Source organism: Chiloscyllium plagiosum, chromosome 17 (assembly GCF_004010195.1).
Source record: "Chiloscyllium plagiosum isolate BGI_BamShark_2017 chromosome 17, ASM401019v2, whole genome shotgun sequence".
NCBI classification, from domain to species: domain Eukaryota; kingdom Metazoa; phylum Chordata; class Chondrichthyes; order Orectolobiformes; family Hemiscylliidae; genus Chiloscyllium; species Chiloscyllium plagiosum.
Window position 1 is genome coordinate 33,831,976 of NC_057726.1, and position 15,643 is coordinate 33,847,618.

The following is a 15,643-nucleotide window of genomic DNA, read 5'->3' on the forward strand; positions in this document are numbered from 1 at the left end:
TATGAGGACAGGCTGAGGCACTTGGGGTTGTTTTCAATGGTGTAAAGAAGGTTTAGGGGTGACTTGATAGAGGTGTATAAGATGATTAGGGGTTTAGATAGGGTCGACAGTGAGAATCTTTTTCCACGTATGGAGTCAGCTATTATGAGGGGGCATAGCTTTAAATTAAGGGGGGGTAGGTATAGGACAGATGGTACGGGTATGTTCTTTACTCAGCGAGTCGTGAGTTCATGGAATGCCCTGCCAGTAGCAGTGGTGGACTCTCCCTCACTATGGGCATTTAAGCGGGCATTGGATAGGCATATGGAGGATAGTGGGCTAGTGTAGGTTAGGTGGGCTTGGATCGGCGCAACATCCAGGGCCGAAGGGCCTGTCCTGCGCTGTATTCTTCTATGTTCTATGTTCTATCCTATTACTACCTCCTTAATAATAAACTCCAGCATTTTCCTCATGACAGATATTAAACTAATTGACCTATGGTTTTCTACTTTCTGTGACTCCCTTTTCTTTAACAGACATGTTATATTGGCGATTTTCCAACCTACTACAACTCTTCCTATGTCTAGAGGATTTTAGAAGATTACAAGCTATGTTTCCAATATCATTTCAACCATTTCCTTTGAGATTTTAGATGCAGGCCATCAGGTTCAGAGTATTTGTCTGTTTTGATCCCAGTAGCTTTCCTATTACTTTTCCTTTAGAGATACTGATTGATATAAGTTCTCCCATCACCTTTTAACTTTTAATTTTTTACTATTCTTGTGAAACAGTTTTGACTTCTAATGTAAATACTGGTACAAAATACTTATTCAAAGTTGCTGAAATCGTTTTCATTATTAATTCACCAGACTCATTCTCTCAAAGCAACCAGTGTTTACTTTAGCTACTCTTTTCCTTATAAAGATGTAGAAACTTTCATTATCTGTTTTTATATTTCTGGCTAGCTTTCTATCATACTCAAATTTCTCCCAGTGTATATATTTTTGTCATCCTTTGCTGGTTTGTAAAATTTTCAAAATATAATTTTGATAGCAATTCAACATTTAAAACAGTAAATCTTGCCAAAAACATACAAAGCACTATTAAACCACATTGAATGCTGTAAACAGATTTGGGCTCCTTATGTAAGGAAAGATGTACTGGCATTGGAGGTAGTCCAGAGAAGGTTCACTAGGTTGATCCAGGTATGGAGAGAGAGTCTTATGAGGAGAGGTTGAGTAGGTACTCGTTAGAGTTTAGAAGAATGAGAGGCAACTTTATTGAATCATACAAGATTCTTAGTGGACTTGAATAGGTAGATGCAGAAAGATTGTTACCCCTTAGGTGAGTCTAGGACTGAAAGACACAATTTCAGAGTAAGGGCATCACTCACACAGAGTTAAGGAGGATTTCTTTTCTTGGAGGTTAATGATTTTGTGAAATTCCTTATTTCAAAAGGCTCTAAGGCTGATGTAAATGAGTTTTTATCCATAAAGGAATCAAAGATCATGGGGAAAAGTTGGGCATTGGATGATGCTTTTACATCATGTGGTCTTATGGTCTTTAGAGGATCCTTTACCATAAAATAATTAATGCTAAATAATTGGTTGACTCCAGAAAATATGCATCCCAAATTAGATAGATTAAATTAGATTAGATTCCTTACAGGATGGAAACAGGCCCTTTGGCCCAACAAGTCCACACCGACGCTCCAAAGAGCAACCCACCCAGACCCACTCCCCTTCACCTATCACTATGGGCAATTTGGCGTGGCCAATTCACCTAACCTGCACATGTTTGGACTGTGGGAGGAAACCGGAGCACCTGGAGGAAACCCACTCAGACACAGGGAGAATGTGCAAACTCCACACAGTCAGTTGCCTGAGGCGGGAATTGAACCCGGGTCTCTGGCGCTGTGAGGCAGCAGTGCTAACCACTGTGCCACCGTGCTGCACACTACAGTGTAAATTTATCCAGAAACTATCCTTATCTTGACCCCCCCAGAGTAATATTTAACTCCTATCCTGACCCTAACTATAATTATATCCCTTTTTCTTTCCCCTAGTTGAATGGCCCCTGTATCATGGTGCAGTGATTAGTTTGCTCATCCTCCAGCAATCTTTGCTGTCATCCACACAAGCTGAAATAACATCAAACTTTGGACTAAATTGAGCAAGTGCAAGGGTTAAGATTCCATGACTGTTACCTTCTAGATTCCCAAACCTACCTCATTCATAGTCATAGCCTCCTTTCCTTACTCACAGACCAAATCTGAAGCACTTAACGTGGCTGACTTACTTCTGGAACAAAGTGACCTGGTACTCCAGTTCACCAGCTCTGAATGGAAATTCCTCAAACTGCAGATGCTTATCGGAGAAGCGGTGGTCATAATCATACTGTTATCTAACAGTTCCCACATTATACAGCTGCAACACTTAACTGGAATGCTATAAATCTTTTCTCAATTTTCATCCTCATTTATATTCTTATCAGCACAATACAAATCTGCAATTTCTCTAAACATATTATAATAAATGAGTTAACACATTTTTGAATGAAAAGAACCCAATTATTGAATGATAAAAATTATTAAACAACAAATATTTTAGAATATGTCTCTGTCCAATGACCATCTCAAATGGTTTGAAAGTTGTGAAAAATATGTAATATTGTCATATAGAAGTACTGTAGAGGGAAGGGGACAGGTTACAGTAGTTCAAACAGTAAGGAGGAAATTGGTTTTGTCAAAAATAATTTTAAAAATAATATTAATTTTGATTCCAGGAGCATCGAATAATTGAAAAGCAACAGACCATTCCAGAGTTCACCCCGGTCCCAGGTACTATTGCTAGACAAAATACTTTTGTACTTCACAATCTTGGTTTTATCAGATGCCTTGCAAGCTATTGGAAGCTGTTCAAGTGCAATAATGGAAAGTATTTTCAATACTAGTCAGAAATAATAAATTAGTAATTCGAAAGAAATATCTTCATTAAATTAATTAGAAAACTATACTTTGATACAATAGGCAGGCAGACTGTAGAAATATAAGTTATTGCAAATATTAAAGCACCTGGTGGCCAGAATATGAAGACAAACTATATTAGATTTTTAAATGCTAAGATTGGTTTTGTTGTTTACGCAGCAGAGGGAAGGGGTTGCCAACAAAGAAAATATAGACCAAGTGACAGCAGGTCCAAAAAGAAGTTTTAACAAGCAAACATTTGCGGGATAAGCAGAAAGAAGGTTGGCTGAGAGGAACTGGAGGATAGCTGAAACGAATTTGGGAGCAAGATATTTTAGAGAAAGAGGGATGAGCATTGATATAGTCAAATGATGGAGAAAACATTACAGAAACTAAGATGGAATGGAAAGAACATCCAAAGCATTTCATAAGTGAGGAAGAAATACGGAATAGATTTTGCAGAAACCTTTTAGATATACAGTGATGTGGCAAGATAGAGCCAATTTAGAATACAAGCATGAAGCTGGTGATGGCTCTTGCTATTGATGTGGAACAGTGATTATGAAAGTCCAAAGTTGGAAGCTTTTCATGAATAGACTCATCCCACATCACAAGCACCTCTTGCTTACAACAAATGTCTGAAATTATTGGAGTTATTGTACAGAGGGCTAGAGGGTTTTAAAAAAAATGGATTGTAAGAGTTGCTGGCAAGGCCAGTATTTTTTGTTTAGTCCTATTTGCCTTTGAGAGCCTCAGTTCAGGAGATGCAAGTACACACTACTATTAGAAATTGAGTATTAAATATTTGCTTAACAACAATGAATGCACATCGATATAGTGCCTGGCTTCGTGCCCCCATGCTTTTGCTTTCTGTGTCCTTTTGGATGGTAGAGGTTGCAGGTTTAGAAGTTGCTTTTGAAGGAGGATTGGTGACTTCGCCATTGTGCATTGGTGGTGAATGGGGTGCTGATCAAGTGAACTGTTTCTTCATATGAGAAGAGCAGATACTGTACCTGAGGCTTACGCTGAGTTCCATTGGAATAACATTAGCATCCTGACACCAGAGTGGGAACATAGGAGCTGGGGTGTGGAAGTTAGAGACAAGATGCAGAAAAAATGAGGACTCCAGTGAAATGGTTAATGCACCCTAATTTGAATTTGACTTTTCCACTGAAAACCTGAATGTGAGTATATAAAATGCAATATATACTTGCTTATTAGAGACATAGGCAACTTGTTGCCTCAAATTGATAGAATATTGCAACACTCAACATTAGAAGGGAAAGAGTGTAAAAGAAGTTTTTCATAAACATAATGTCTTTCACAAAGGGGATTATTATTAAGCATATTGAAAGGTCATTTAAACCTCTGTTCTTTGGCTGTAATTAATTCAGTTGTTCATTCACTTCTGTCTTCCTCCTCTTATCGCTCCCTTTCTTATGCAAACTGAAAATCCCTCCTTAGCTCTAATAAAGAATGCACGCCTTAAAGATCATAAATATTTATAGATGGTGTGGTTGCATCTTGTAACAATATCTTCTCCTGCTTCTCCCTCATTGTTGTGTTGTGCATGCCATCATACCTTTTGTGAAAAAAAATCTGTTGGAGCTGCTGACATTTAACATGTACTTTTTCCATTCAACCTGGTGACTCTAAATTGAAAAGACTTAGTTTTCACACAATGGAGCTGGCATGTGATTGTTAGCTTATTGCTATGTGTTATAGAAAGCTATAATTTACTCTGATTAAGAAAAAGTTGTCTTAAAAGTCTGAACAACAGAGATACAGTTGTTGCTTTTGATCATAATCTGTTCTTTAAAAGGTTTGAAGAATACCATGATTGTCGAAGACCTCAGAACACCATCCACTGTCACTCATAAAAAGAAGAAAATAAAGGCAAAGCTAATTTCAGAGGGGGCCAAGCAAGGTGGGAAAGCAATTTGAATCGTTAAATGTAGATTATTAGTGCCAGTTGCTTTGTGGTAGATGAGCATTTGTATTGATTTTGCTTTGAATATATTGCTGAGAATGGACAAATAGACTGCATTATTAACTGGGAAACCTTAATTTTCATTATTCAACTATGATGCAGTAGCTACCACTGACTTTGAATTAATTAGCAGAGACCAAAGATTGAAACTTGGATTATTCTGGTGTGAAAATGATGGAATATGTTGTCTTATTCAACGTATGTATAAATAGTAATAAGTAAATTCTGGCCTAGCAGCTGAAGGCATAGTGATGCAATGATTAAAATTGGGAAGGCTCAAGAGACTCCAAGTAGAAGAGTGCACATATCTTGGCGGGTTGTACAGATGGATTTGCTAAGTGAGACAGAGCAGCCAGACCATAGAGAGAATTGAAAACAAGGATGTTGTTGCACCAGGAACCAGTGGTGGTCAGCAAGTAAAGGGGAGAATGGGATTTGGAGCCTGGTTCATAAAATTAAGAATTTGAAGTTGTTGGACATTGCATTGATTTTATTTGGAATAATACAATATATTTCACATACTAAATTATTTGTGTTGAAGACAAATAAGGCATTCATTGAAGGATAATTGAGAGGTTTCTGCAATGGTTGACTATTGAAAAATCTTTTCAAACTGTGTGGTAGTGGGAGTACTTGCATAACTATTAACGACATCACTTTAACTGTCTTGAGAAAATAACTTCAGCAGTGTAGAATATGCAAAGTTAGTTTTGCCTTTCTTGTATTGTACTTTGTTGGTATTGTTCAGAAATTAATGACATCTGTCCAGTGGAGTGAGCAAGTTTAAGTTTTGGTGGACCTTCAATAGGAGCTAACTAGCATCTGATTTGTGGCTGTGTTCAACTGGTTTGAAGTAGTCACCATTATCTTTCTCCCTTGTGCCATTGTTATAAGTAGTCATGAATATTGAATTAAAATACAGTAAATGATTTAACTAACACTTCTTTCCAAGTTGTTATTTGGAACATGCAACATAGTCAAGTACAGCCTGGGTACAGGCCCTTGACTCATGATGTCTGCACTGACCATGATGCTATTCTAAACTGCCATCAACCTGCATGTGGTCTGTATCCATCTGCTCCTTAGCTGTTCTTGTGTAGGTCTAAATGCCTCTTAAACGTTGCTAAATTATCTGCTTCCCTCATCTGTCTGACAGCTTGTTCAAGGCACCTACTACCATCTGCATACAACAATTTATTTCACACACTTGCTTTAAAATGACCCCCTCTCACCTAAAACCTACACCCCCTAGTGTTTGACGTTTCCACCCTGGGAAAAATACTCTGACTATCCACTGTATTCATGCCTCTCATAATTTATGTACCTCTATCAGGTCGCTCCTTGGCCTCTGATGCTTGAGCAAAAGCAATCCAAGTTTGTCCACATTCTCTATATAGTTAATACACTCCAATCCAGGTAACACCACTTTTGCATCCTTTTCAAAGCCACCACATCCTTCGTTTAGTATGGGAACCGGAACTGCACACAATACTGCAAATGTGACCTAACTAAAGTTTTATTCAGCTGTAACATGACTTGCCAACTTTTATACTCAATGCTCTGACCAATGAAGGCAAGCAAGCTGTGTGCCACGTTTTGGGAGCTGTGGACATGTACCCCAAGATCCCTCCATCTCTCAATGCCCCAAAGAGTCTTGTCTTTTACTGAATGCATTTCTCTTGCATTTGATCCCCCAAAATAAATCATCTCACACCTGTCTGGATTAAACTCCCATCTGCCAGTTCTGCACCCAACTTTCTAACCAATCTATATCCTGCTGTATCCCTTGACAATCTTAATCAGTATTCACAACTCCAACAATCTTCCTGTCATCTGCAAACTAGCTAATCAGACCATCTAATTCATCCAAATCATTTATGTATAATGTACACACAACTGAGATCCCAGCACTGATTCTTGCTGAAAGCCATTAGTCACAGACCTCCAGTCAAAAAAATCCCTCCACAACTACACTCTGCCTACTATGATCAAGCCAATTTGGTATCCAGCTTACCATGGATCCCATATGACTTAGGGGAGAAAGTGAGGTCTGCAGATGCTGGAGATCAGAGATGGAAATGTGTTGCTGGAAAAGCGCAGCAGGTCAGGCAGCATCTAGGGGACAGGAGAATCGACGTTTCGGGCATTAGCCCTTCTTCAGGAATGAGGAAAGTTGGTCCAGCAGGCTAAGATAAAAGATAGGGAGGAGGGACTTGGGCCTCAGCCTGTCTCAGTCAAATCCCATCAAATTCAGCACCGCCTTCCTAACCTGCAATCTTCTTCCAGACCTCTCCGCCCCCACCCCAGTCTGACCTATCACCCTCACCTTGACCTCTTTCCACCTATCACATTTCCGACGCCCCTCCCCCAAGTCCCTCCTCCCTATCTTTTATCTTAGCCTGCTGGACCAACTTTCCTCATTCCTGAAGAAGGGCTAATGCCCGAAATGTCGATTCTCCTGTTCCCTAGATGCTGCCTGACGTGCTGCGCTTTTCCAGCAACACATTTCCATCTCCCATATGACTTAACCTTCCAGACCAGCCTATCATGAGGGACTTGGTGACCCTATTTAAACAACCACCAGTCATCTCTCTCTCTCTGTGAGAGCAGCCCTGTGGTCCTCCAAGACTATGGAGACATTACATTCCATGAAGCATCCAAGGAGCAGGAAAATTGACGTTTTGGGCCAGAGCCCTTCACCCATTCCTGATGAAGGGCTCCGGCCTGAAATGACAATTTTCCTGCTCTTTGGATGTGCCAGATCTGCTGTGCTTTTCCGGAAACACACTCTCAACTCTGATCTCCAGCAGCTGCAGTTCTCACTATCTCCTTGTTGATTTCAACTTAACAGTGAAGCCTCTTCCAAAGATGCCTACCTTGAAGAAATTCTCCTCCTCTCTCTACATTCTCAACACGTTATATTCCATTACCTGCTTAACTTAGATGCTAGATTTTTGTCATTTATGCACAAAAAAAACAAAGAACATTACAGCACAGGAAGAGCCCTTCAGCCCTCCAAGCCTGTGCCGATCCATATCCTTTATCTAAATCTGCCACTTATTTTCTAAGTTAAAAATCACACAACACCAGGTTATAGTCCAATAGGTTTAATTGGAAGCAATAGCTTTCCACGTGGTTGTGATGAAGGAGCGACGCTCCGAAAGCTAGTGCTTCCAATTAAACTTGTTGGACTATAACCTGGTGTTGTGATTTTTAACTTTGTACACCCCAGTCCAACACTGGCATCTCCAAATCATGACTTATTTTCAAAGGATCTGAGTCCTTTCGCTCCCTGCCCATTCATGTATCTATCTGGATAAACTTTAAATGACCGCTATCGTTCCCGTCCCTACCAACTCCGCTAGCAACACATTCCAGGCACCCATCACCCTCTTCGTGAAGAATGTTCCACATCTATCTCCCCTAAATTTTTTCCCCCTCTCACTTTGAACTTGTCACCCCTAGTAATTGAGTCCTCCAATCTGGGAAAAAGTTTCTTGCTATCCACCCTGTCTACACCTCTCATGATTTTGTAGGCTTCAATCAGGTCCCCATCAACCCCCTTCTTTCCAATGAAAATAATCCTAATCTACTCCATCTCTCTTCATAGCTAGCGCCCTCTGTACGAGGCAACATCCTGGTGAACCTCCTCTACACCCTCTCCAAAGCATCCACATCCTTTTGATAATGTGGCGACCAGAACTGTATGCAGTATTCCAAATGTGGCTGAACCAAAGTCTTAAACAACTCTAACATGACCTGCCAAGTCTTGTACTCAATATTCTGTCTGATGAAGGAAAGCATGTCATATGCCTCTTGACCACTTTACTGACCTGCATTGCCACCTTCAGGGAACAATGGACCAGAACACCCAGGTCTCTCTGTACATCAATTTTCCCCAGAACTTTTCCATTTACTGTATAATTTGCTCTTGCATTGCATCTTCCAAAATGGATGACCTCTCATTTGTCTGGATTGAACTCCATCTGCCATTCTCTGCCCAACTCTCCAATCTATCTATATTCTGACAGTCCCCTTCACTGTCTGCTACTCCACCAATCTTTGTGTCATCTGCAAACTTGCTAATGAGGCTCCCTACACTTTCCTCCAAATTATTTATGTATATCACAAACCACAATGGTCCCAGCAACTCTGTGGGTCTCAATTTTGAGAAGCTGCTTCCACTACTACTTTCTGTCTCTTGTTGCCCAACCAGTTCTCTATCCATCTAGCTCGAACACCCTGGACCCCATGCGGTTTCACCTTCTTCATCAGCCTACCATGGGGAATCTTATCAAACGCCTTACTAAAGTCCATTTATATGACATCTACATCCCTTCCCTCATCAATCAACTTTGTCACTTCTTCGAAGAATTCTATTAGATTTGTAAGATATACCTTGCCTATACAAAACAATGCTGCCTATCACTGATAAGTTCATTTCTTCCAAATGGGTATATACCCTATCCCTTAGTATCTTCTCCAGTAGCATCCCTACCACTGACGGCAGGGTCACCAACCTATGATTATCTGGATTATCCCTGCTACCCTTCTTAAACAAGGTGATAATATTAGCAATTCTCCAGTCTTCTGGGACCTCCCCCCTGTTCAAGGTTGCTGCAAAGATATCTGTTAAAGCTCTAGCTGTTTCCTCTATCACTTCCTTCAGATCCCATCCAGACCTGGGGACTTGTCCACCTTAATACCTTTTAGAATAGACAGCACTTCCTCCCTCCTTATGCCAACTTGACCGTGAGAAATCAAAGATCTATCCCTAACCTCAACATCCGGCATGTCCCTCTCTTCAGTGAATACCGATGCAAAGTACTCATTAAGAATCTCACCCATTTTCTCTGACTCCACGTATATCTTTCCTCCTTTGTCCTTGAATGGGCCAACCCTTTCACTAGTTACGCTCTTGCTCCTTATTTATGAATAAACAGCTTTGGGGTTTTCCTTAACCCTGTTTGCTAAAGATATCTCATGACCCCTTTTAGCCCTCTTAATTCTTCATTTCAGATTGGTCCTACATTCTTGATATTCTTCCAAAACTTCATCTGTCTTCAGTCGCCTAGATCTTATGTAATTTTCCTCTTAGCTAGTCTCACAATTTCATCTGTCATCCATGGTTTCCTAATCTTGCCATTTCTATCCCTCATTTTCACAGGAATATATCTCTCCTGAACGCTAATAAGTCTCTTTTTAAAATTCTCCTACATATCAAATGTGGGCTGCTCCCAGCGCCTGTCGAACTTTGCTATAGTTGGCCTTCCCCCAGTTTAGCACTCTTCCTTTAGGACCACTCTCACCTTTGTCCGTGAGTATTCTAAAACTTATGGAATTGTGATCACTATGCCCAAAGTAATCCCCCACTGGGCTCATTTCCTAACACCAGGTCCAGTATGGCTCCTTCTCAAGTTGGAATACTTACATACTGCTCTCAAACTCTTCAGGATGCTCCTTAAAAATTCTGGTCCATCCAGACCTTTAATACCAAGTGAATACCAGTCAATGTTGGGAAAATTAAAATCTCTTATCACGACCACCCTGTTGCTCCTACATCTTTCTATGATCTCTCTACAAGGATTCCCAAATCCCTCTGTGCAGCTTTTTGCAGTCCTTCCTATTTAAGTAATATTCAACTCTATTAATCTGCCTACCCAAAATACAAAATTGCTCATTTTCCCACATTACATCCCACCTGCCCACTCACTTAACCTATCTATAACACTTTGTAGACTCTTTATGTCCACATTACTTGCCTTTCCACCTATTTTTGTGTCAACCACAAACATAGCAATAGTTATTGTGTGTATATATATTAGTTGTAAGTAATTGTGGTCACAGCACTAGTTATAAGTTTGCATCTTGAAAGTGCCCCTTTATCCAACTCTGTCTTCTGTTAATGAATTCTCCATCCATGCTAAATATGACCGTCTTAAGTATTTGAATGAGTGATATTCTTTCAAATGTCTTTTGAAAATCCAAATGTATTACGTCTGTTGGTTTCACTTTATCTAACCTGCATGTACCTCCTCAATGAACTGTGATAAATTTTTTAGATACAATTTCCCTTTTATGAAGTCATGGTGAATCAGCTTGATTGCATTATGTACTCCTAAATGCTCTGCTATTACATCCTTTATAATAGACTTGAGCATCTTCCCAATGACAGAAGTTAAGCCAACCCTCCAAGTGTTATCTGTATATTTTTGTCTACCTTTGGGGAAGAGTGTTGCATTGGTAGTTTTCTAATCCACTGGGATTTTTCCAGAATCTAAAAATACTTGGAAGATTACTACCAGTGCATCCACGATCGCTGTGGCAATGTCCTTTGAAATCCGATGGTGCAGCCCATTCGGTCCAAGGATGGGCATTGTATGTATGTATTTCCACCCCAACTTTGGCCCCTTGATTATTTAGTATTTCTGGAATGCTATTCATGTCTTCTCCCTTGAAGACTGATGCAATGTATTTATTCAACTCCTCTGCCATTCTTGGTTCTCCGTTATTATTTCGACAGCCTCATTCTCTCAGGGACCTGTGTTTATTTTAGCTTCTCTTTGCCTTTCTGTACATTTTAAAGAAGCTTTTACTGTTTGTTTTCATAATACTTATTATTTTGTTCTCATAATTTATCTTCTCTCTCTCTTAAATTCTTTTTGCTCATCTTTTGTTGGCTTTTTAAATTTTCCCAATCTTCTGGGTTGCTTTTAACCTTTGCCACGTTGTATTCTTTCAATTTGATGTTACTCTTAAACCAACCACGGTTAACCAGGGAAGTTATCCCCTTCATAGAATCTTTCTGCCTCACAGGGATATATATTTGCTGTGAGTTAACTATATTCTTTTTAATGTCTGCAATTGTTTCTCACATTTTGGAGACTCCTTTCCCAGTCCATTCCAGGCAACTCTGCCTTCAACCCAATATGATTAAGTTTATTTAATTTTAACACAGTTGTTTCCATCCCAAGTTTCTCGTTCTCAACTGAATACTAGATGTTATGGTGATCACTCACTCGAAGATCATTTATTAAACTTGCATCATTATACATTGCTAAATCCAAAATAACCAGATCCCTGGTTGGATGCACACTTATTGTTCCAGAAAGCTGTCTTGAATACTCTGTATGAATTCTTCCTTGTGACTTCCATTGCTAATTTGCAATGCATATAGCATTAACTTCAATCTAAAAATTATTTGAATACACATTGGCACAATTTGGTAATACAAATTTGCAGTAGAAGAGAAGTAACTTCATTAAAGCTATGTAAAATAGGAACATGAATTAGCTTTACCTAAAATTTCAGGTGCTCAATTTAAAAGGAGTTGAAATTTACCATTGGTTTGCATTACTAGGATATTGATTCTCTTTGTTTTGGTATATTAAATTAGTGTGGTTTTTGTGATACCACAGATTTAACAGTTGAAGCTAACCAAGAGCTGATAGAGATCCGAAAAGAGCAGTTAGAAGAACTAAAAGAAAGAAATCAGACATTGGCTTCTGAAAATCAGGTCATTGCCCATCAAGCTCACAGTTTGATGCAACAGCTGGAGGGGATGAAGCTTAAAGTGGAGCAACTGCAAAAAGAAAATCATAAACGACAAGAAGTTGACAATAGCCAAGCAAGGGAAGGTTGGAAATATCATCCTGCTTTTAATAATGTAGTAGCTGCTAAATGATTAAAAATCTAACTTCAAGAATCAACTGTTTATTGGAAACATGTATTTATGAAGTGCATTACACTTTAATTCTTCAGTTGCTGATTCATATCTTTTCTTGAGGATAATAGAAATCTACTTTCATCCTTAGGAAAGTTTTTGAAACCATTTGTTTGTGAATTTGATCAAATATCAAAAGTATTTTCTAACTTTCTATTTACTCTTCCTAGATGAAAAAGCAGAACTGCTTTTACTTCAGCAGCATGCTCAGGAACTAGTGGATGAAAATGATGCCTTGAAGATGACCATCCATCGCTTAAATGTAGAACTTAGCTGCTATCAAACCAAATACAGACCTGTACATAGTGAGGTAAAAAACATACTAAAAGTGGAATCTTTTTCTTTTTAAGTAGAGAGTCATAGAAAATGGAAACAGATCTTTCGGTCCAACGAGTATTTGCCAACAAAAATCCCAAACTAAACTCGTCCCACCTATCTGCACCTGGCCCATATCCCTCCAAACATTTATTTTTCATGTACTTATCTAGATGTCTTTTAAGCATTTTAACTGTACCTGCATCCACCACTTCCTCTGAAGTTCATTCCACCCACTATGTAAAAAAAAAAAATTGCCCCTCATGTCTTTATTAAAATCTTTCTCCTCTCACCTTAAAAATATGCCCTCTAGCCTTGAACTCCCCCGCCGTAATGGAGAAAAGAATGTTTCAACCCAAGGCAAGTTTCCAACCAGCAATTCCATTCATCACTAAGATTCTTTCTTTTAAAGTTGACTCGTCAGCATTGAACTCAGTAACTTATAAGTCAGTACCTCTCCCCACAACGCCACCGCTTAAATTTACTCGTAAATTTGAATTCATGCTGTTGCCCACACTTTACCCAAAACTTACATGTATGCCTGACAGCAAATGCAATGCTTTGTTATGAATATGCAACCATTTTAATGTTTAGTTCTACACAGTCTGGTTTATGCTGTGTTCCCTGACCAAAAAAAGTTAACTGCATGAAACTTGCACATCCGAAGTAAGCAGCAGAATTAAGAATCATGAAATCTTTTTTTACAAAGCTTTATTAATATAGTTTATCCTGCATTTAATTTCATACAACAAATAAGTGATCCTTGTCATCACTTCCTAGAGACATTGTGAGTGTATGAATTAAGGCTGTTGAAATATAATCTGAACTGATTTCCTTGCCACTTTGTCATTATCCCAATGTATATTTTGACATCTGTCTTCAATCTAGGTTTGCATCTACAGTTTAACTCAGATCAATCAGAACTCTAATGAGAGAACCAAATTGGTCTTGGTCTTCAACTATGTGTCACAGCTTTCGACACCAGGATGCATGTACAGACAAAATTCCATTAGGTTCTACCTTTCCGTCACCACCGGCCCCCACCCTCATCATCATCATCCCCACCTCTCACTTCAAACTGCTGCTTCCTCTCTACAGATTTTGATGAGTAAGCTTTTGTAAATGATAGAATCAATACATAATAAAAATTGCTTTGAGATGTGGAATTTAGTAGTTGCTGCTATTTTGGATTAGCATATTACTGTTTATTCTAATGTGCAGGTACAACCTGTTAGAAGTGATGGTGCGTTGATATTGTTGTTAGCCCAGTTATCCAGAAAATCAGATAATGTTCTGGGGACCTGGATTCAAATTCCACCGTGGCCGAAGAGAATTTGACATACCTAACAACACTCCTAAGAGGAAAAAAAAAACCCTTGTCTCTGTCTCAAAATGGATGTTGTCTTCTTTAGCTATGATCCCTAGTGTTAGTCTCCCCTTCAAGAAGAAATATCCTCCTGGTCTGCATGCTATCCAGTTCCTGATGAAGGGCTTAAGCCCAAAACGTCAACTCTCCTGCACCTCGGATGATGCCTGACCTGCTGTGCTTTTCCAGCGCCATACTTTTCAACATTATCCAGTTCCCTCAAGTTCTTAGATTATTCATTAAGGTCACCCTCATTCTTCTAAACTCTAATAGGTTTAGGCCTAACTTGTTTAATGTTTTTGCTACTTAAACTGTGCATTTTGCTCCCTCTCTAATCAATGGGATGCTATCCTGTTACAAACAAGTTCCACAAACTGCACTCTTTCTCTCTGCTAGGGACAGCATTTAATATCGTCATTAACAATTTCAAAACAGAGCCTCAGTTTCCATTTTCTCTCTGACTGAAGGCCCTTAGAATTTCTCCTAGGTGTGTCAGGTAACCTGGGATGAGAGGAGATTTAAAATTGCTTCTTGTGTTTGCAAACTTCCATTGATGGATCATTGGCAAAGTGCTATGCCCATTGGAGCTGCAAATTTGATGTTGCTGGTTTTTAGTTGGAAAGGTTGTGACCCTTTTAAGGTGATACAGGAAGCATACAAGCTTCATTCTAGCTACTAACCTCAATCATTGTAACATGTAGCCCAACACTAAATATGTTGCTAACTAGCTCCAAGTTCAGCAGAGCACTGAGTGGTGACTTGCAGAGCTTAGAACTAGCTGCACATTTTATAGGTAAGCTGCACTTCTCAAGGGGAAAGTGTTCAGACTGCAGCAATGGTGGGAATAAATCAAAAAAGTGTTTCTGTGACGAAGCAAGACTACCAATCAAGCTGAAAGCCTGAGAGAGTTAGACAATAGACAGTAGACAATAGGTGCAGGAGTAGGCCATTCAGCCCTTCGAGCCTGCACCGCTGTGACGAAGCAAGACTACCAATCAAGCCTGAGAGAGTTAGACAATAGACAGTAGACAATAGGTGCAGGAGTAGGCCATTCAGCCCTTCGAGCCTGCACCGCCATTCAATATAATCATGGCTGATCATTCCTAATCAGTGTCCTGTTCCTGCCTTATCTCCATAACCCTTGATTCCACTATCTTTGAGAGCTCTATCCAACTCCTTCTTAAATGAATCCAGAGAGTGGGCCTCCACTGCCCTCTGGGGCAGAGCATTCCACACAGCCACCACTCTCTGGGTGAAGAAATTTCTCCTGAGCTCTGTCCTAAATGATCTACCCCGTATTTTTAA

The 15,643-nt window shown here is 39.5% G+C and overlaps 1 protein-coding gene across 1 annotated transcript in view; it reads left to right on the forward strand.

The window, feature by feature from the left end:
* Positions 1–15,643, forward strand: part of cep89 (centrosomal protein 89) — a 116,390-nt gene that overhangs the window by 35,407 nt on the left and 65,340 nt on the right. The window contains exons 7-10 of the mRNA XM_043706832.1: positions 2,764–2,818; positions 4,767–4,871; positions 12,353–12,571; positions 12,828–12,967. Of these exons, the coding sequence (XP_043562767.1) occupies positions 2,764–2,818; positions 4,767–4,871; positions 12,353–12,571; positions 12,828–12,967 (519 nt within the window). The remainder of the gene's footprint in view (positions 1–2,763; positions 2,819–4,766; positions 4,872–12,352; positions 12,572–12,827; positions 12,968–15,643) is intronic.